The sequence below is a fragment of the Sander vitreus genome, chromosome 16 (assembly GCF_031162955.1).
Source record: "Sander vitreus isolate 19-12246 chromosome 16, sanVit1, whole genome shotgun sequence".
Lineage (NCBI taxonomy): Eukaryota > Metazoa > Chordata > Actinopteri > Perciformes > Percidae > Sander > Sander vitreus.
This window is the reverse complement of record NC_135870.1, coordinates 27,239,925-27,260,976: the sequence shown is the minus strand read 5'-3', so window position 1 is coordinate 27,260,976 and position 21,052 is coordinate 27,239,925. Positions and strand designations below refer to the sequence as shown.

At 42.8% G+C, this 21,052-nt stretch overlaps 1 protein-coding gene across 2 annotated transcripts in view; it reads left to right on the top strand.

The window, feature by feature from the left end:
* The window catches only part of scai (suppressor of cancer cell invasion), a 108,695-nt gene that overhangs the window by 77,082 nt on the left and 10,561 nt on the right, over positions 1 to 21,052 (top strand). For both annotated transcript variants that reach the window (XM_078271060.1, XM_078271059.1), the window contains 5 exons: positions 581 to 679; positions 944 to 1,045; positions 1,504 to 1,582; positions 16,389 to 16,488; positions 16,823 to 16,904. In XM_078271060.1, the coding sequence (XP_078127186.1) occupies positions 581 to 679; positions 944 to 1,045; positions 1,504 to 1,582; positions 16,389 to 16,488; positions 16,823 to 16,904 (462 nt within the window). The remainder of the gene's footprint in view (positions 1 to 580; positions 680 to 943; positions 1,046 to 1,503; positions 1,583 to 16,388; positions 16,489 to 16,822; positions 16,905 to 21,052) is intronic.

Genomic DNA, 21,052 nt, shown 5'->3' with positions numbered 1-21,052 from the left:
GTTCTTGTGGGAATTGTTGGGTATCTGTAAATTATAGAATGTGGTCTAGACCTACTCTATCTGTAAAGTGTCCTGAGATAACTTCTGTTATGATTTGACACTATAAATTAAATTTAATTGAATAGTGAATCTGACTCATACTGACTTGAACACTTGCACAAGCAAACCACACAGAAAACATTGAGAGGTTTAGGATAAGAATTATTGTTCTTGCAAGGGGCCCATGATCTCAAGTCAGCTTTTCATGTGCTTCTCTACTCTGACAAAACAAATCTGCATGTTCACCCTGGTCCTAACAACAACACTAACATAAACACTATGGGGTAGGAAAGTGTTAACCTACAATGTTTAGTCATTGGCCTTCTACCAGAGTAGAATCTTCATTCATATCAACATTGACTAGTAAATGAAATAATGAAGAATCCTGAAGAGTTCTCTTTATACTTACTTAATACAAGTCTGTATGGATATTTGAAGACATTTTTGTCAGAGGTATAAACTCAATGCCTAAAATACTGATTCTCCACAAATGTCTTAATGGTAAGGTTATGTCAGTGTTGTGTTTCTTCCATTTTTTTAGGTGAAGTTCAGTGAATTAACCATCGATATGTTCCGCATGCTTCAAGCTTTGGAAAGGGAACCTGTAAACTTGACACAGACCCCAAAACAAGGAACTCTGGTGAGTGTCATACGTCTCATAAATGATACAGTCTCTCACAGGGCCAATCAGTAGCAAAAACCTGTATGTCACCATGTTTTGGCCCGTATCAGCACCCCTGTAATTATGCTATCCTTGAGTGAAATGCATCATTCTTTCAAGAGTTGCATCATTCCCTACTGGTGTCTTACTAATTTAGGGTGACAAACATGATACGTCATACTTAAAGTAAACTGAAACTGAAATACGAACATATGAGTAATTATATAAAATATTTTTCCACAGGAGCCCAATGAGAAGCCAGCTAAAAGAGAAAACCCTCACAAGTATTTGTTGTACAAACCAACATTCAGCCAGCTTTTTACTTTCTTGTCGGCCTCGTTTAAGGTCAGTATTAACTTTAATCCTAGCCTTTCTGGGTTAAATGCTGCTTAAGTTGATGGTCTATTATTAGACATGCAATATCACCAAGATACCGTTACGTAAAATATATTGTATCTCTCATCCTCGAGGTTCACAAGTGTTGTTCTATTGTTGTTGTTGCTATTTAGATTTCTCACCTTTCCACTGCCATATTTATGTGAACATCCAAATGTTTTTGGGTTATTTTCTTGTTTTACTGAGAGAACATTGATTGTGACACAGGATCACAATCCCATTTACTGACTGGGGGAGAATTTCATAATCTGGATCCATATTAGGTTAGGTTTTCTTCTACACCCCCTACCCATTATTTTAGTTTCTGTTTTAATCTAATAGTCTAATCTAATAAAGTATATGTTGCACTTACATTAAACATAATCATATTACATTATAATGTTTTTCCCCATTGCCCTTATTTTCAGGAATTGCCTGCCAACAGCGTTCTGCTTGTCTACCTGTCAGCTACTGGAGTCTTCCCTACTGGGCATTCAGATTATGAAGGTAAAATGCTAAATATTAAACCCCACATTTCTTCCTGATATCATATGGAATTTTCTTGAAATATGGACATGCCACTAAACGGTTTAAATTGTTAGATTAAAAAAATTATCTAATATTGTTAAATGATGAAATTGCTGAGAAAATGTATTAGAACTGCCTTACTCAAACTATGGGCCGTGGACTGGCACCGGGCCGCATAGGAATGCCGACTGGGCTGAGGGACCTCCCAAATCAATATTAAGAGTTATTAATGAATACATTACCGGTGTTACGACCTGATGTCTAGGGGTAAACCGGACGCAACATAATGTGTGTGCCCCGACCCCCCCACTCCCAAACAGCTCCATGTGGATATTGAAATCGCCCAGTAGTATTATGTTTGGTGAGAGAGAGGATAAGTAGGTGAGAAAAGCAGCAAAGTCATTTAAAAATTCACTGTTCGGTTTAGGGGGGCGGTAGACAGTAGCAATGATGGTTGGAGTGGGACCAGTCAACTTGCAGACAGCAGATTCAAACGAGCTGGAGACAGGCACAGACACCGGCGAGACTTTCCATAGATAGGTAGATTATCGTGAGTCGTCCTCCCCGGCGGGAGCCACGGGGTTGACAGATGTAAACAAACCCACTAGGAGTGGATTCATTCAGCTGAGAAAAGTCATTGGGCTGTTGCCATGTCTCGGTTAAACAAAGAAAGTCTAGCTTACGATCTGAGATGAAGTCCTGGATGAGATGTCCCTTGCCCGTCAGTGAGTGGATGTTGAGCAGAGCGAAGTTGAGTGTGTCACAGCTGGTGGTGGTGCTAGCCGACCGAGCTAGAGCAGGGCAAAACAAATCACAAAACATGACCCCAGGGTCATAACACCTCCCCACCCAAGAGCAAATATTTTCAATAAAAAGTTTGACTCAAGATCTAGATAGAGCATCAGCCATAACGTTTTCCAAACCCTTTTTGTAACGAATCTCAATATTAAAATCTTGCAGTAACAAGGACCACCGCATGAGACGCTGGTTGCTATTTTGCATCCGAGACAGGAACACAAGCGGATTGTGGTCAGAGAAAACAAGGGTTGGCACAGGACTAGACCCGAGGTACACTTCAAAGTGTTGTAATGCTAACAGCAATGCTAAGGCCTCCTTCTCAATGGTGCTGTAATGTAGTTGGTGTTTCTTGAACTTTTTGGAAAAATAACAAATGGGGTGATTTAACAAAATGCTCACGGTCAACATAGGTTTTGAGCATGTTGACATGACACACGCGTTTTCTTTCTACGATCAGGGGTCTGGATTACATAATCTGTGTCACTAAGTCTACGATCGACCACGTAAAGACCAGAAAACTTTGCTTGCAGACTAGAACCAAGAATGGGTAACAGAACTAGCACGCGCTCACCTGACTGAAAGGTACGCGCTACAGACTTCTTGTCATAAGTAACCTTCATTTTTGTCTGGGCGCTCGAGTCTCGGGCAACATCGCACGCATGATGTAGCCTCTCTCGGAACAAACTAACATAGTCCAGAACGTTTTCATCTGGACTAGTTTTGCCTGAGAGCCACTTCTCTCTCAGGAGGCGTAATGGGCCACGCACAGTGTGACCGAAAACTAGATCGGCCGGACTAAACTCTAAGGATTTTTGACGTTCTTCGTCGTCTACTTCGTGACGTTTCCCACACTGCAAACAACAACAGCGGCACCCCTCATCCCACTCACGAGTTGACTCAGTGCAAAACTTGCGCAGCATACTTTTTAGAGCTTGGTGAAACCTCTCTAATGCGCCCTGACTTTCTGGATGGTACGCACTAGAGATATGGTGTGCCACATTTAACTCTGCCATGACCTGGGCGAAGATTTTGGACATAAAGTTTGTTCCCTGGTCACTTTGGATGCGTTTAGGAAGTACCAAAAGTAGAGAAAACTTAACAAGCGCATTCACAATCACACAGGCTTTTAATGAGCGCAACGGAACGGCTTCGGGGTAACGAGTAGCAGAACACATAATAGTGAGGATGTACTGGTTACCGGACTTTGTTTAGGTAAAGGACCAACACAGTCAACAATAACGTGCTCAAATGGCTCACCGACAGCTGGAATGGGCCTTAACGGAGCAGGAGGAATTACCTGATTTGGTTTACCTGAGACTTAACAGATGTGGCACGATTGACAGAATTTCACAACATCAGATTTAAGTCTAGGCCAAAAGAAATAACGAAGCACACGGTCGTACGTTTTCCTTATTCCCAAGTGGCCGGACATGCTATGATCATGGGCTAAACTCAAGACCTGCAAACGGAAAGGCTGTGGCACTACAATTTAGGACACCGACTCATGTGTAATACCAGAGCTTGGAGACCAGTGCCGCATAAGAACACCATCATCAACAAGGTAGAACACAGGCTTTTCACACGGTAGGTCCTCTGCAAGAGAAAAACAAGAAGTTAAAGTAGCATCAGCTTCCTGTGCTTTGATCAGCTGCTCTTTCTCTACAGCAAGAGTTAAGGTTCTATCGTCAGGCTGAAGCTCTACACAGATAGGTGCCTTATCATTAGACTCTTCATTACACTCTTGAGATGGACTCGTTGGATCAGAGCCACTCATGAAAGAGTTGCTAAGATCCACCAAGTCACCAAGCTTTCGTGCTTGAGCACGGGTTACAGCACACACAGGAAACAGAGGCAAGTCAAGAACATTGGAGTCGGGAACACATTCGTTCACAGTCGGATATTCGATCACCTGAGGAGATGGAAAAACTTTACCACCAGCCAAATCATTCCCGAGGATTAAGTCTACACCGGCTTTCGGTAACTGAGGACGTTTGGCGATACTAAATTTGCCTGACACAAATCTGGACGACAACTGAATGAAGTGCAACGGCGCCCGCACTGCACACATTTTAACACCCCATGCCAACACATCTGCCCCACAATAGGTCTCAGCTGAGAGGGGCAAAATACCATCTCAAATCAGTGTTTGTTTAGCTCCAGTATCCCGCAGGATAGTGATAGGGACTTGTTTTTCCTCACCCACTAGAGAAACAAAACCATGCGAAATAAACGGCCTAAAAGCCTCATCGATTTGGTCCCTTTGAGCATTAAGATTTAAATTTTTGCAGGGTGTAGTATGAATGAGCCCTATTGGAGAGGCTGTTGTGGCATTCTTACGGTGCTCCCTCTTTTTAAGAAGAGGGCAGGCAGCAATAAGATGTCCTTGCTCATGACAGTAAAAACACTCGCTGGCTTTGGTGGCGGCAGTTTGGTGGCGGCAGTGCGGTTGCGGCGATAACTCTTAGGAGAGTTACCCTCACGGACAACTGAGATTGGCTCCCTACGAACAAAGGGGGAAAAAACACATTTATGAGTTAATGTGAACTTGTGTGTAGATAACAATCTTATCTGGGAGCCGATTCTTAAATTCCTCCAACAACACAAGTTCACGCAGATCACCCAAAGTTCCCACCTTACTGACCCGACACCATTTATCAAACCGAGCGCCTTTCTCCCTTGCAAACTCTACATACGTCTGGGTGGCAGTTTTTTCACAACTTCTGAAGTTTTGCCTATATGCCTCTGGCACTAACTCATAGGCATGGAGGACAGTGGCTTTAACAATGTCATAATTCAAGTTGTCTTCTATGGACAGAGAGGTATAGACTTCCTGAGCCTTGCCCACTAACCTACATTGGAGCAAAAGAGGCCACACACTCTTCGGCCTATTCAGTGTAGCAGCAATACGCTCAAAAGCATTGAAATAAGAATCTACCTCAGTTTTTCTGAATGGTGGAACCAGTGCAATGTGCCTACTCACGTCAAAGCTGTCTTGGGGTCTTGGAGCGGGTGATGAAGTAGTATTGAAATAGGAATCTACCTCAGTTTCTCTGAATGGTGGAACCAGTGCAATGTGCCTACTCACGTCAAAGCTGTCTTGGGGTCTTGGAGCAGGTGATGATATGAGAACTGGCAGATATAGCGGCTTTTCAAATGCATGGCTTGCACCTCCAACTCTCGATTTCTCACCTCAGCCTCTCTGATCTGCAGCGTTAGCCTTAGCTCTTCCGTGGTCAAATTTGCCTGAGGCGCAAGGCCTTGAGGTGGTATTACTTGAGTGGGGCAACAATACCAGCCTGTTCACCTGGAACTCCCTCTGAAAGAGCCGACTCCCCAAACAAACCCCTTTCAGTTAGCTCTGAGCAAAGGAGCTCTTTCAACTCCTGCTTCTTAAGACTAGAGGGCACATGCACATCATAAAAGTTCCCCACCAAAATTAGGTCCTTCTTCTTACACCTATCCAATTTATCAACTGATGGACTAGTAGCAAAATCCTCCAATTGAAAGTCCATACCTGCCCCTATCACAAAAGAAAACTGCCAACCAGACAAAGAGCCTCAAGAAACAAACAAAAGTAAATCTCAGCCAAACGACACCGAAGGACAAAAAAAGAACAGACGAGCCCCCAATTTATGTTACGACCTGATGTCTAGGGGTACCTGTGTACACTCAGGAGAACAACTGATAGAGCAGGGCAAAACAAATCACAAAACATGACCCCAGGGTCATAACACGGGGCATGTGTTACGATGGAGGAAATTAAAGGACCCAAATGCAGGGAGAGGCAGGCAGGCAGGCAGGAGAAGGTTTGAGCACGAGGATTTATTAATGAAAACACAACAAAGAACCAAGGGAGTCCTGGGGGAAGCAGGCAAAAAAACTATTCCAAAAAGAAGACAAAAGGTATCCAAAAAACCAAGGAAGTCCAAAAAACCAGGGAAATACAGGAAGCACAGAGACTGACCAGAACGGACGGGGGAAGACACGACAGGCACAGGCATACACTCAAACTGACAGGGCACGAGCACAAACGGACACAAAACAATCTGACAAGAGACAAGGGGAACACAAGGACTAAATACACTGGGTAACGAGGGGCAGGTGACACAGCAGTTGAAACACATTAGGACAGACAGAGTAATCAAAAAAGGCGGGAAAACACAGGAAGTAAAACAAGACCCGACAAGACAGAAAACTAGACTATCAAAATAAAACAGGAAACGGAACATAATACAAAACAGGGAACAGAAATATACACAACGAAATACACAGTCACAGAATACACAAAACAGGATAAATTTACAAGACAGGGAACAGAATATACAAAAACAGGAAACATACAGAAATCTACAAACAGGCAACAGAAATAGAACAAAATACAAAGCAAAAATACCGAAACCATAACAGCATGGGCTTCTGTAGGACCGCTGTACTAGAGTGTGCACGGACAGGTCCGCAGTAATGACAGAGAGGCACGCAGGTGTGTGGCTCAAATCAAACAGGTGTCTCCCTCTGTTTTGGCAACTCCTTTGGCGCCGCCAGGTCATTTTTCTGGGGCAATATATATTTTCGAACTGTTGTTTCTGCTATGAGTACTTTCACCCAGAACGCGAATATTACGAATATTATTAATTGTGTTGTTTGTGACGATCATAATACAACGTGTTGTTGTAGGCTGTTGTCTGATTCATAGACTATAGAGATGGAAAACCTTATCGCTCTTTTCGTCCTTGACAAAGGCAGTGTTTACCAAAGACAATCTTTCTGTTCTTACCTTTCACAATACAAGCCCTAGTTGTAAGCACAGGTGAGACCACCTGCAAGGCACTTCTGCCTGACGCACTTCCGTCAGTGCCTTTTGGTCCGGCTGCAGGGTCATCAGTCAGGAGCCACCCTTCATAGATGTTTCGCTCCTTTAATCCCGGAACACCTCCGGGTGGTGGAGCAGTGGCAGGGACGTCTCCCTGCCGCCCCCAGCAGCCAGCCCTAGGATCCATCTCTCTCCCAAGCCTTGTCCTTGCTACAGAGCCAGAGCCAAAAGGGCTCTTTGAGGGCTCTCTCCAGTTTGGCGCCTCTGATGCCAATGGTCTTGAGGATTCGCTGGATGGAGGTTCCAGTGAAGCCCCTGCAACCAACTTCCACTGGGTAGGTGTGTGCTCTCCACCCAGCTTGTGCGCATGCATCTGCCAGTTCAGCATACCTCTCCTTTTTCCTTTCAAAGGCAGCCTCCAGCCCATCCTTCCATGGCACGGTCAGTTCGGCCATAATGACCGCCTTCGTGGCGATGGATCAAATCACGATGTCTGGCCGGAGGGAGGTTATGGCGATCTCCTGAGGGAATTTCAACTGGCGATCCAAGTCAGCTCTAAGGGCCCACTCCCCTCCAGGTGTCAGCAAGGACCTCTCTCTTACTGTGCTACTGAGTGCCTCTCCCCCTTGTCTAGCTAACTGGATGGATGGGTGCAATGTTGTGGTGGTTCACTTCTGCGGCTTCTGCTAGCTTTCGCAGGACTCTGTCGTGACGCCACCCGTAGTGCCCCTGGGTCAGCGCAGTCTTGCAGCCAGAGAGGATGTGCTGGAGGCTGGGACTTGCGGGTGGCCGCAAAGTTGGCACGGCTTCTCTGTGTCGTACCAGCGGTGCAGGTTTTGGGGGCTTGGGAGAGTGTCATACGTGGCTCTGATCAAGAAACTTAGCCTTGCTTGGGGCAACTTCCATAGATCAGACCACGTGATGGACCTGTCGGTGACAGCCTCCCAGGTTTTCCATCTGCCTTGCCTTGCATTGGGTCACAGCCATGAACTTGTAGCCCTCCTCTTCCTTCCTCCTGACTTCCAAAATCATGTTTCCTTTCCTCCCCTGAGGCTTTGGACCATGGCTTGGGTGGTGTTTGCCATCCAAAACCTGCTGTGCCATGTTGCACCACCCCTACGACCTTCTGGTGTTTCAGCCGGGTTATGGCCTGGTCTACTGCTTGCGATGCGTCCCATCTTCTTCCTGTTCGGACTTGGACTTTGGCACTCTGTACCAATGGGTCAGGTGAATCTTTCCGTTCAAACTGCAGTCTCACCTTCTCCAGTTTATAGCCCAAGCTGATGGTTTTCAGCAGATGTCTCAAGGTGTTCCTTCCAAATAGAGCTGCACTTGACAGGCATCAGGGAAGGCCTAGCCACTTCCGGATGTAATTGTTTGCCTTAGCATCCATCTTCAGGACTGTTGAAGAGGGGATGTCACAGCTTCTTTTTTTATGATCAATTTTGTTTATTATTTTTATATTTTTGAACATAGAACATACAGAACAAACAACTACAATCAAACAAGAACCAAAACCCTACAATAAAACAAAACAAAACAAAAATCACACCTTGCCTAGTCACTCACCTCTAATTCTTGTGGTATTGAGGTCATTAGGACTGATACTTGTGCTGCTGTGTTTTTCCATAGGTCTAGAGTCGATGACTTGGCTTTCTTTAATCCTTGCTGTAGAGAGCTCCAGCATAATTATGTCTAGGAAGTACGCCAACCACTTGAGCTATCATTTTCTTGTTTGCGGTTGAGCCAGTTAGCCAAATTTTCTTCTGTCTCCCAAGCAGATGTAATTTAGAGTCGTCATTAAGTAACAAAACAATCGGGTCAGTAGGAATTTGACATCCTATCACATCAGATATTATTGGTTGTTTTATTCCAGAACTCATGCACCTGTTCACACTCCCAGACCATGTGTAGGAAAGTTCCAGTTTGTTCAGGTTGACGGAATGTGCAATAGGGAGTGGGAATGACTTTAGAGACTCTTCTGAGGAGTCCAATATGTCCTATGGCATATGTTGAAGTGGATCTGCTGGTGATTTGGGTTCTTGGAACAATGGGAAATGTTGTCCCAAACTGTCTCCCAATTAAGTATGTTCCCCTCAGGGCTCAGCTCTCGCTCCCATTTCTTTGCTATTGGGAGTTCTCCTACGGATACTTGCATCAGTTTAGCATACATCTTGGACACTAATCCTCTCACAGGAGAATCATCAAGCCATTTAATGATTGGGTGTGTCTCAAGACCCCAAGTTCCCCCATGGCACTCCATACCATTTTAGGCTGATCTTAAGCGAAGATAAAGGAAGAAGGATGTCCTAGGGACCTCAAAGCTAGCTCTCATCATTGAATAGCTGATCTAAAGTATAAATGCCTGTCACTCCACTGGTTACAAGTAAAGGGTTTGTTACCAGACATTTGGTGTGCATTGTGCCATATTGGGGTATTCAAATGCCACTTATTGGTGTATCGTAGGTGCTCCTCGACCTGTTTAAAGTTGGTCAGTGTGTTGGTGATAATAGGGCCATGGGCTAGCATACACTTTTTTGGGCACACACCTGCAAAAGCAAGGTCTTGCAGTCTTAGACTTGCAGTGAGGTTTTGCTCCATTTCTCTCCATGGGACTGTATGAGGGTCCATCCACACTCTGAGGGCCCGTAGGTGAAAGGCTCTGTGGTACACTTTAAGGTTGGGGAGGGCCAGGCCTTCCATGTTTGTGGTACGTTGCAGGGGAGACTATTTTAGCCTAGGTTGTTTATTATTCCAAATATACTGCCGAATTACGGTATCAAGTTTTTTCCAGAAACTTATTGGTGGTGGTAAGGGGATCATTCAGCCAAATTCGTTAAAGATCTTAAGAGTCCTCAAGGTCAGAGATGTACAGCAAAATATCATCTGCAAATAACGATATTGAGTTGTTATTGGATTTAATCTGGACATTACATATTTTATTTTGCCTTATGGCTTGGGCTAACTGTTCAAGAGAGATCGCAAATAGCATGGGAGAGAGCGGGCATCCCTGTCTCGAGCCCCGTGCGATGGGGAATGGCTGTGAATGCAAGCCATTGGTTGAGACTATGGCCGTGGGACTCGCATATAAAGTACGTACCATGTCAATGAATTTGGCTCCCAAACCAAGCCTCTCCATTACTTGCCACAAGTAGTGTGGTGAAAAAAAGTAAAAAATACACATCTAGGTCTTTATTTTACTACACTTTGTCTGTTTGCGTCTGTAGATTTCTCCTAAATTCAACAAAAGTTGGCGTCCTAAATCATCCCGCTGCTCCGCGATCGCTGTCTGCACCCTGTCATGACATATACTGTTAGAAAGCTCTCTCTCTCCTGTGCAATGCTGTCGGATCCAAATATGGTCATTTCCTTTTTATCAGCAACCAATCGTGGAAGGGCGGATTTTACTCTAAATGTGCAATCTCATTGTCTGATGCCAATTTCTGACAACGTGATTCGTTTAGAATCGTCACGTGACGTGCTTTGACATTTCCGCGGTAGTTCAGAATGTCGAAAGAAATGTGTCAAATGGTCGAAAATCATCTCAGAGAAGACGAAAACAGTTGTCATTAACAAGAAGACACAGGGGTTACAAACTAAAACAGCAGATGATGAAATGCCATCACATAGTACGTCGATGTTTAAACTGTCATTCAGAAAACAGGAGTTTTCAGACAGCAGAGGTACTCAGTGTGTCTCTCTCTCTCTCTCTCTAACCAAGCAGTTTACAGAAATTCATAGCCTACATGTCATATATTATGTCATATATTATGTAGGTGTCACATATATATACTATTCTAATATAATTACTATACAATACTAAACAAATCTGTAATTTTGGGATCCTAAGTGGTGGTGAGTCCCTCAGGCTGTGGCAGGCAGATACATATTTAGCTGTCAGTGGAGCTGCTGTCACCTCTCCTAGGAGAACTTCCGGCTTATTTTCTGGTGTTAACTATTTTTGGCTATTTTTCCAAGGTGTAAATCTCTTAGTGAAGATACTTTTTCCCAGTGGAGGAGGAAGTCTGACCCAGTTGGTGGTCACTGAGCCTGTATTTAGTCAGGATCCGTCTCTTCTTCGTATCTCTGACAGTGTGCAGATACTCTGTCAAATAACAATTTAGACTACTTTGTTTGCTTTCGCTGTTCTAAATATTGGTCTTTTGAATGATTCAGAAGAAGCTCATCCCTGTGTATCACCGGATGTCCAGTGACAGTGCAGCATGGAGGCACTCAGAATGCCAACACATGCCTCAACTTGGTTGTATGGGCCCAATGTCCAAGTGTTTGTGGGGAAAAGCAGGGTTGAGGCTGCAGTCAGTATGGCTATTTCTGCATTCAATGAGGGTGCCTCTGCCATGCTGGCTGTGATGGAGAAATTGTGGCTTCAGAGCACAGTCTGTCAATGTAATGAAGGATGACGACATGGTTAGGATCTCAAAAGCCAATAGTGTCCATTCCGCCAGTGCAAAGCAGAGCTGTAAAAGTGTAAGCACAGCCAAAACAGTGAAAAGACACCAGCAGGAGATGGAAGAGGGCCATACATATGGTGCTGGCATGGATATGTAAACTGTAAATTAACTTGGGGGGAACTAGGCTGTGTAATGGTTGTGTTCTGTCAGTTCGAAGTTTGTGATGTAATGGTCTTCAGTTGAAGGCCATGTTGACGTGTTGTTTGAGATGTTATGATCAGTGATGGATGAAGCAATGAGTTTTGGATGTTAAACAGTGTGATACATGGATCTTACTTGGACCTAAAGGGATGTGTTTCTGTAATTCATGGCTTTCAATAGAAATTAGTGGAATTTTGCTATAAAAATCTTTAAAGCCCGTTTTCTCAAAATTACTTTTCTCTCATACTCCAAGTCTGAAATCTCCACTTCAGTAGCACCTTTATACACCAAACTTTCCAGTCTTGTACCTAGTTATATTATGAAGACATTTACAGAGGGATTTGTAAATATATTATTCCTAGCCTGATTTATATAACATTTTATTCCAAATAAAATTGATTTTTTTAAGGCTATTGACAGTATATTCTGATTTACAGGATAACAAAAGTAGATATCCATAAATCCCTCTGTAATGTTTTCCCATCTAATATGTGAACACAATGAAAAAAAGAATTTTGAACCTGGTTTATCCAATACTACAATTTCATAGTATTGGATAATTGTATAATTGTATGCAAATTAGCGCATATTTAATTAGATAATGCATAATTTGCATATTTAAACTTAAATTACAGAAAACTTGTAATACATTTTCTTCTCATCTTAATGTAAGTAATCAACTGGGAGAGTTTCATGGTGATATCTGCTAGTTAAAAATCTTACTCTAGTCACCTGGAGTGTCTCGTCTTAAATAGTCCAGGAATTTAGCTCGTTTGATCGGCCCGTTTAGCCCCCTGATGTTAACCCTTGTGTTGACTTCTGGTCACATTGACCCGTTTTAAATTTTTGTTTTATATCAGAAAATATGGGACGTAGAAATAAGCGCTGAAAATGTGTAGAAGAGAAATTTAAACAAACGTCGGGAAAAAAGTGCTTTTTTCAAGGTTGAAGGGAAGACAACACAAGTTAACTGAAAGGATTGAAAGCTCAGCCATCTTCAAAATTTACACGCATACGTGTCTCGAGTACCCTACTGGATTTTGCTGACAAATCTGTAGCAAAGGGTGAACTGTTAGCTCTGAGCAAGGTGTGACAAAACCTCCCCTAACCCTCTGAGACCGCAGACCCCTATTTGTAAGATGTGTGACCACATCAAACACAGTTTGCGCAAAACTCCAGCTCAAAACTACACCTCCTGTCTTAAGTCACAGATTAATTGAAACAGGTCTAGTGAATTCTTATCTTAAACATGAACAATATTATAAACACCTTCAGTCTGGTTAAGTGTCCCTTTAAAGCTCGGCTCCGAAACTTACATACAGTATCCTTAGGATTACCAGCCAGCATTTATCATGTATTTTCAGTCTGGTTAAGTGTCCCTTTAAAGCGCCCATATTATGCTCATTTTCAGGTTCATAATTGTATTTTAAGGTTGTACCAGAATAGGTTTACATGGTTGAATTTTCAAAAAACACCATATTTTTGTTGTACTGCACAGCTCTCTCTCACTGCTGCAGATCCTCTTTTCACCTGGTCTCTGTTTTAGCTACAGAGTGAGACCGCTTTTCTTCTTCTTCTTCTTCTGTACTATCTTTGATTGCACTCGCACATGCGCAGTAGCTCAGATGTAGATCATGTCAGCTAGCTAGCTCCATAGACAGTAAAAGAGGCTGTTTCTCCAACTTCGGTCAGTTACAAGGCAGGATTAGCTGGGAGACTTCTAAATGAGGGCGCACATGTAAGTAGTTCTTTTGTAGATTATGGTGAACTTGTGTGTGTTGTAGGAGTGCTTTGCTATTGAGAACGAGGTAGCATGCTAGTGTTAGCATTAGCGTTAGCATGCTAACGCTAACCCTACGAGCTAACGGTTGCGGTTAGCCAGCTCGTTTCGGCTTGTGACATCACAAGCCATGCCGATTTTGAACAGCTCACCCGGAGACTGAAGGCAGGACACATTCAGAAACCGTATTTCACTCAAAACAGCATGGATGGATTTTTTTCAAAGTTTGTATGCGTGTGGAAGCACCAGAGACACAAAAGAACACCCCAAATCCCAGAAAAAGTGTTTTTTTCATAATATGGGCACTTTAAAGCTTAGTTAAGCTTTAAAGGTGGTATTGAAATTTGACGATGGCCTAAAGGTGGTTTAGGGATGTAGCCAGGTGGACCAAGGGGACTTTCCCAAAGGTTGTTGCTTGTCTGGGTTTTTATATGGTCCTCCAACTCCCATTCAGTGATTCTTTTCTTTTCCTCCAGCAAACCCGCGGGCATACTTGAAAGGGTCACGGAAGAAGCTTGACCTTGCTTTCTCCTTGTGGCTTCTGCGTCTCCAGATTCTCTCTGCTCTCCTTAACAGTCCAAGTTTGGCTCGGATCTGGTCCCACAGGTTTTTGAGGCTCTCCTTTTCGTGGTCCTCGGATCTTTTCCATGCTTTCCGTAGGAGGCGGCGCTCTTTCACTAGCTGGTGTATTTCCCTCTCCCGTCTTCCGCTCTGCTTGGGAAGGCTCTTTCTTTGCTGCAGCTCTCCAAATCTTGCTTTGCCCTCTTCGTAGATGATGTCACCGAAGATGTTCAGCTTAGCGATTGTGTTGCCTTTCAGGGCGTTCTGGAGGATTGTATGCAGGCTCTCGTCGAAGCTTCCCCACTCATCCTTTTCACTGGCTTTCAGTCATTTGACCTTGGTTTTTCAGTAAGGTTCCGTGGCTGTAGCTCTTCTGGGCTCATCGCTTGCGATATCACAATGTTCAGGCTGTTGGATTTGTGGCGGATGATGCGTATCCTCTTGCAGGGGCTGGTCTGGCGTCGTTCTCCCAGGTGCAATGGTGGGCTCAGTAGCGCTGTGGTGCTCAACCAGGCTACTGTTCCTCCTTGTCTGATCTGCTGCTGCAGTGCAAGCTTGCGCCTGGGTGTTCCTGCCACACTTTCCCTTCCCCTGATGGATTTGCAGGCCAAGGTATGTGGTCACTTTGGTCCATCCACAGCTGCATTCTCTTAGGATCCTTTCTTTGTTCGTTGTGTCCGTTCCAGTCGCTATCAGGTTGTCCGTCCTGTTTGGTCCATCTTCCATCCCGCCTCTCGGTGGACCATCGGGCTGTTTCTCTTTATTCTGCTTGTAGTTAGTTAGGGAGTCTGTGAGACAGTTGCTTCACAAACGTGCGGACAGGGTAACTAGCCCCTCCGCCCCTCGTGCAGTCTTTCCTGGAAGCCAACTGCTCTGTTCACAGTAGTCACTGGTGGGCCAGAATGACTAGTTGTAAGCACAGGTGAGACCACCTGCAAGGCATTTCTGCCTGACGCACTTCCGCCGGTGCCTTTTGGTCAGAGACATCTTGACCTAGACATATAAACTACACTCCATACTGTTTACCAGAGGGAATTATGAGTATTTAGACCTCAAACTGTCCCACCGACATGGTAGATGAGCTGGCGCAAATATTCAAAACTTTTATTGAAAGCTATTATTATATTTGCAGCCGATTATTTCGCCTTTTCATGTCGTTTATTCGTCACGTCCCTGGTGTGTAACCTTAATAGTAAACAGTGGAGTTATAGTTCTACAATATTGTGCAAAGTTTGTGAAAAAGACACTACGGTTCCAGGCTGGATTACAAAGCTTCTGGATGGCCTAGGATCACACATCTTTGGAAGGCCGAGATTTTAGCATGCTAAACAATCAGAACGATGCTGGATATTGAATACTACATAACTTGATTTATGGATTCATAATTATGGATTTATTGTATAAAGGCACTGTAGTTTCAGGCAAAATTTCTGGAAGGCCTAAAAGCACAATCTACACTATTGATTATTATTGAGCTATTGAATATGACATGCTCTGGGGTCTACAATGTCGACCCCAGAGGGTTCTCCCTCTCACACATCAGGCGGCAATTATAGTGTGAGCACCTGAATAAAGCCGTAACAAACATTTAGCTAACACACATTTAGCTAATGCACACCTCTGTCTAAATGACAAAAATACATTACTTAGGCAGATAATGCCAATAATGTTAATGTATTCCATTATAACACAAGGCGGGAGGAGGGGGGGGTTGCTTAATTATCTGACAACAATGTAAAGCAAAATAGGTGCTTACTTTGTATATCCGGAGCTTATGAGAATTACTGCTTAAAGGTAAGGTATGTTGAACAAAAGTTTACAAAACTTTTTATTTTAGTACACTAACAGACATTAACAAAGCAATGGGCCTTGCCATTTGACATTGGAATTCAATCCATTTCTTGTGGACATGGTTACGTATTCCATGTCTGTATAGGGCCTCTGTCAGTCTTATTTCATTTGTCACAGCAATCTAATAAAGAACCCAAGTTTAAGTTATATTATTATTATTATTATTAAAGCTATTGGCATATTCACAATATTAATAAGAATATGTTCTGACCTTTAAGTGTCTGGTGTTCTATCTGGTCCACCTACTAATGCTTTAATTTCCAGTCTTTTAAAAGCAAAAATGTAGTGTAGAGTTGCACTAAAATATTTGATTTACATGTCACAATTCATGTCTTTTCAAGTTAAAGCAATTCATCTTTAACTTTCCTGTAGGACCATATGATTTTGGAGGAGTTCTAACAAATACAAATCGAGATGTGGTGAATGGAGAGACGGTGCAGAAGAGGAATCAGGCCCAGAACGAAATGCACTGGTGATTATTGATTTGTGTAATGTATTTATTATAATTTTTCAAAATGTTCATTTCACATTTTAGGAAAAGCTAACATTTTTAAATGTGTCAAAATGTGTAACAGAATAATACTTCCTGTGTACCTAACCCAAGACTAAATCAGTTTGCTTGTTGTGACTAATGACAAATAACCTCTATCTGACTCAGACGTCTGACTGCGGTCCACTCTCTGTCTTAATAACAAGTTTAGAATCTCTAACCATGTGTACACAACTTTAGCAGTGCAGAATCTCACAGTGGCCTTGCTGGGATAGAAATGTAGGTTCCTGATATTTACTTGTTTTTAATGTTGCAGCCTTCATCCAGGCGACTTATTCCCTTTCACCCGGAAGCCTCTTTTTGTCATTGTGGATTCTTCTAACAGCACAGCCTATAAGGTACGTAATTAGGTTAAGTTAACTGGGAAGAAAAAAAAACACATCTATATTATAAGACTTAAAGGAGCGGGAGGGAGAAACGTGACACACAGGAAGTTAGTTATTGTGGTTTGGCTGCTAATTTGGCTGCTCACCAACATGGTCAGCAGTAGCAGCAGTGTCTGTGACACACCGCTCATGGAGGCAATTAATGTACTTTAAAACACTTAACCCCAATTATTTCCCAGTCAAATCTTAACACACATCATTCGCATATTTTTTTGATTCAGTGTGAATCACATTTTCCACTTGCCTGAGAATCATCAGGTTTTTAAGTTTTCTTTTGAGTATCAAATTAATCCAGTAATAGTTGTCTGTACATCCATGAGTATGAACTGCTAATAGCTAATTCATCATACTTTTCTTCTTCTTTCGGCTGCTCTTGTTAGATGATCCACTGTGGCGACCCCTGTTTCATGTCGCGCCAACCACCTGCATCTTCTCCCTGACCACATCTATAAACCTCTTCTTTGGCCTTCCTCTTTTCCTATTGCCTGTCTGCTCTGATCTTCAGCATCCTTCTCCCGATATACCCAGCATCTCTCCTTTGCACGTCTCAACCATCTCAACCTTGCCTGTCTCACTTTGTCTCCAAGCCCTCTAACCTGAGCTGTCCTTTTTATATACTCATTCCTAATCCTGTCCATCCTCGTCACTACCAATGAAAAATCTTAGCATCTTCAACTCTGCCACCTCCAGCTCCGCCTCCTATCTTTTTGTCAGTGCCACTGCCTACAAACCATACAACATAGCTGGTCTCACTACCATTCTGTAAACCTTCTCTTTTACTTTTGCTGGTACTCTGTGACCAAATCACTCCTACAATCTTCTCCACCCACTCCACTCTGCCTGCACTCTCTCCTTCACCTCTCTTCTGCTCTCCCTGTTACTTTTTTTTTGTGATCAACTTTTTATTAGCACCTTCGGACATACAAAACAAATTCCACAATGTGTAACAGGTAATATCAAATGGTGCACAGAACAGAGAAACACAAATTGAACAAGAACAAAAACCCTCTCCCACCCTCCGCGGTCTCAAGGAAAACAAAACAAACAAACAAATAGAAACCACACCTTGCCCAATCACTCTACTCTAATTCTTGTGGGGTTGAGGTCATTACGTCTGATAGTAGATGATTTGGCTTTGTTAATCCTTGCTGTAGAGAGCTCAAGCATAACTATGTCTAGAAAATACACCAACCATTGTTTTATACAAAGCGAGTGAGGGGGGAGTCAGCGTTGAGCTATCATTTTCTTGGTTGCAGTTGAGCCGTCTAGTCAAATTTTCCTCTGTCTCCCAAGCAGGTGTAATTTAGATTCATCATTAAGTAACAAAACAATCGGGTCAGTAGGAACTCGACATCCTATCACATCAGATATTATTGATGTTTTATTCCAAAACTAATGCACCTGTTCACATTCCCAGACCATATGCAGGAAAGTTCCAGTTTGTTCAGGTTGACAGAACGTACAATAGGGAGTGGGAATGACTTTAGAGACGCATTTCTTCTGCGGAGTCCAATATGTCCTATGACATATGTTGAAGTGGATATACTGGTGATTTGGGTTCTTGGAACAGTGGAAAATGTTGTCCCAAACTGTCTAACAATTCATTGCGTTCCCCTCAGGGCTCAGCGCTCGCTCCCATTTCTTTACTATTGGGAGTTCTCCTATGGATACTTGCATCAGTTTAGCATAAATCTTTAGCAGTTGTTTATTGTTCCAAATATACTGCGGAATTAAAGTATCAAGTTTCTTCCAGAAATGTATTGGTGGGGGTAAGGGGATCATTGTACTTAAGAAATTCACACGGGGAACTATGTTTGTTTTAACAACAAGCGATCCTGGACCGTAGTGATGCCGGCAGCGCAGACCAATTGACCAGATCCCTTTGAACACTACTTAATATAGTTTCATAGTTGTCCTGGACAACTCACTGTAGCGATGCGTGTATGATAATGCCTAAATATGTAATTTTGCTTTGGGTTGGTATTGTAACACTAATAGCTGTCAACAGGTGTCATATGCTTGTTGTTCATAAAAGAAGATTAGATTTATTCCAGTTAATTTTATAGCTGGAAATTGAGCCAAATTCGTTGAAAATATTAAGAATTTTTGGAATAGAGTCCTCAAGATCAGAGATGTACAACAAAATATCATCTGCGAATAATAATGATATTGAGCTGTTATTGGATTTAATCTGAACATTACAGATTTTATTTTGCCTTATGTCTTGGGCTAACGGTTCAAGAGAGATTGCAAACAGCATGGGGGAAAGCAGGCATCCCTGTCGCGAGCCCCGCTCGATGGGAAGTGGCTGAGAATGCAAGCCATTGGTTGAGACTATGGCCATGGGATTCGCATATAAAGTATGCACCATGTTAATGAATTTGGCCCCCAAACCAATCCTCTCCATTACTTGCCACAAGTAGTTCCACTCTAGGGCAGGGGTATTCAACTAAATTTTAAAAAGGTCCAGTTAGAGAAAATGTTTTGAAGCAAAGGTCCGGAAGATCATAATGTCTAACAATTTAGTGTTATATATATTTAAGTAGCCTAGTAGTTGTATCAACATCTGAATGTAATCAATAACTGACCGTCAAATCAAATTAATTCAGTACAATTCAAATACTTGACAATATTTATTGTCACGTAACAGAGAACTGAACATATATGTATGACTGTAGATATGTATAATGTTCTCTCATTAACTAAATAAAACTAGGGCTGCATTTCAAAATAAGAGAAAATAAATAAAATATGAAAATTGTGCATTTTCAAAAAAAGTGCTTAACTTCAGAAAAATAATATAAAAGGAGGAAAAGTTTGAATTTTCCCTTTTCTGTTCCACATCTTGACTCAACAGTCTCAACCAATTTTACAAATAATAAATCTCAACAGATCTTAACAGTTGAATAGTTTTAGAGTATCACTTTCTTCCCCTCATATCCCACTCCCCCATGTTTTTGCTCAGTGAGAGAATTGAGCTTTAGCCTGTCTTGCCAGGATTTTAAACCTGGGCTTGAATGGAGTCAGGGCCATTCTCATACACATGTGAAGGTGCTCATTGGTGAGCCTGGAACGATATTTAGTTTTAATTATGTTCATTGTGGAGAAAGCTGCCTCACAGTTGTATGTGGAGCCAAACATGGTCAAGATATATAGGGCTACTTTCCTCAGATCTGGGAAAGCAGTCTCAGGGACCATTTGGAGCCAGAAAGTGAGACACACTGGTTTAGTGCTCCCATTGGGAAGTATGAACAGAAATGAGTCTGTCCATTCTGGATTAAATGCTCTGTTTTCACTGTTCCCTTTTCTTTTTTTTGGAGAGTGTCATTTGTTCCTTATTTCTCTGTTACCCTTTTTCTGCCTCACTCGTCTGTATCCCTCCCTTTCTCCGTCTCACTCGTCTTTTTCTCAACTTACTCCGGCGCACTCGTATGTAGGCTATCTCTCCCTTTCTCCGTCTCACTCGTCTTTTCCTCAACTTTCTCCGGCACACTCGTCTGTATCTCTCCCTTTCTCCGTCTCATTCGTCTGTTTTCGCTCCCTTTGTTTTCTACATGTATCGCTATCTTTTTAATCCGACTTTCTTTTCCTGTGTAACTTGCCTCTAACTCTCTCATCTGTCTGCACTGTAGAGTCCCAATGTTTATCGCCCAGAATGCAAAGACATTGGCTGAGTGGTATCACGTGGGATGGCTTAACTCACATGCAATGGGTCTGTGCGTTTCCTCATCCACTAAACCACTACCGTAAAGACTACTAAAGCTGCGCATATTAAAATAGAAGCGCCCCGTCAGGTTTTAATTCATAATCTTTTGTTTTGGTCCGGGTCCTTATGGGACGGCTTCTAGGTCCGGATCCGGACCGCGGTCCCCCTGTTAGTGACCTATACTCTAGGGGGTCGAAAGCCTTTTCTGCATCCACTAATAAAACTTCTGCCGTTGTTGGAAGGTTTTTGGCTTCTTCTATTACTTGAAGTAGTCTGCGTACATCGTCTACAGAATGACACTTTGCTATAAAACCTGATTGGTCGGGGTGGACTAGCTTCTCAATAAAGCACCACGTGACTGATATTAAGTTTTATTCCAAAATCTTGGCGGAGT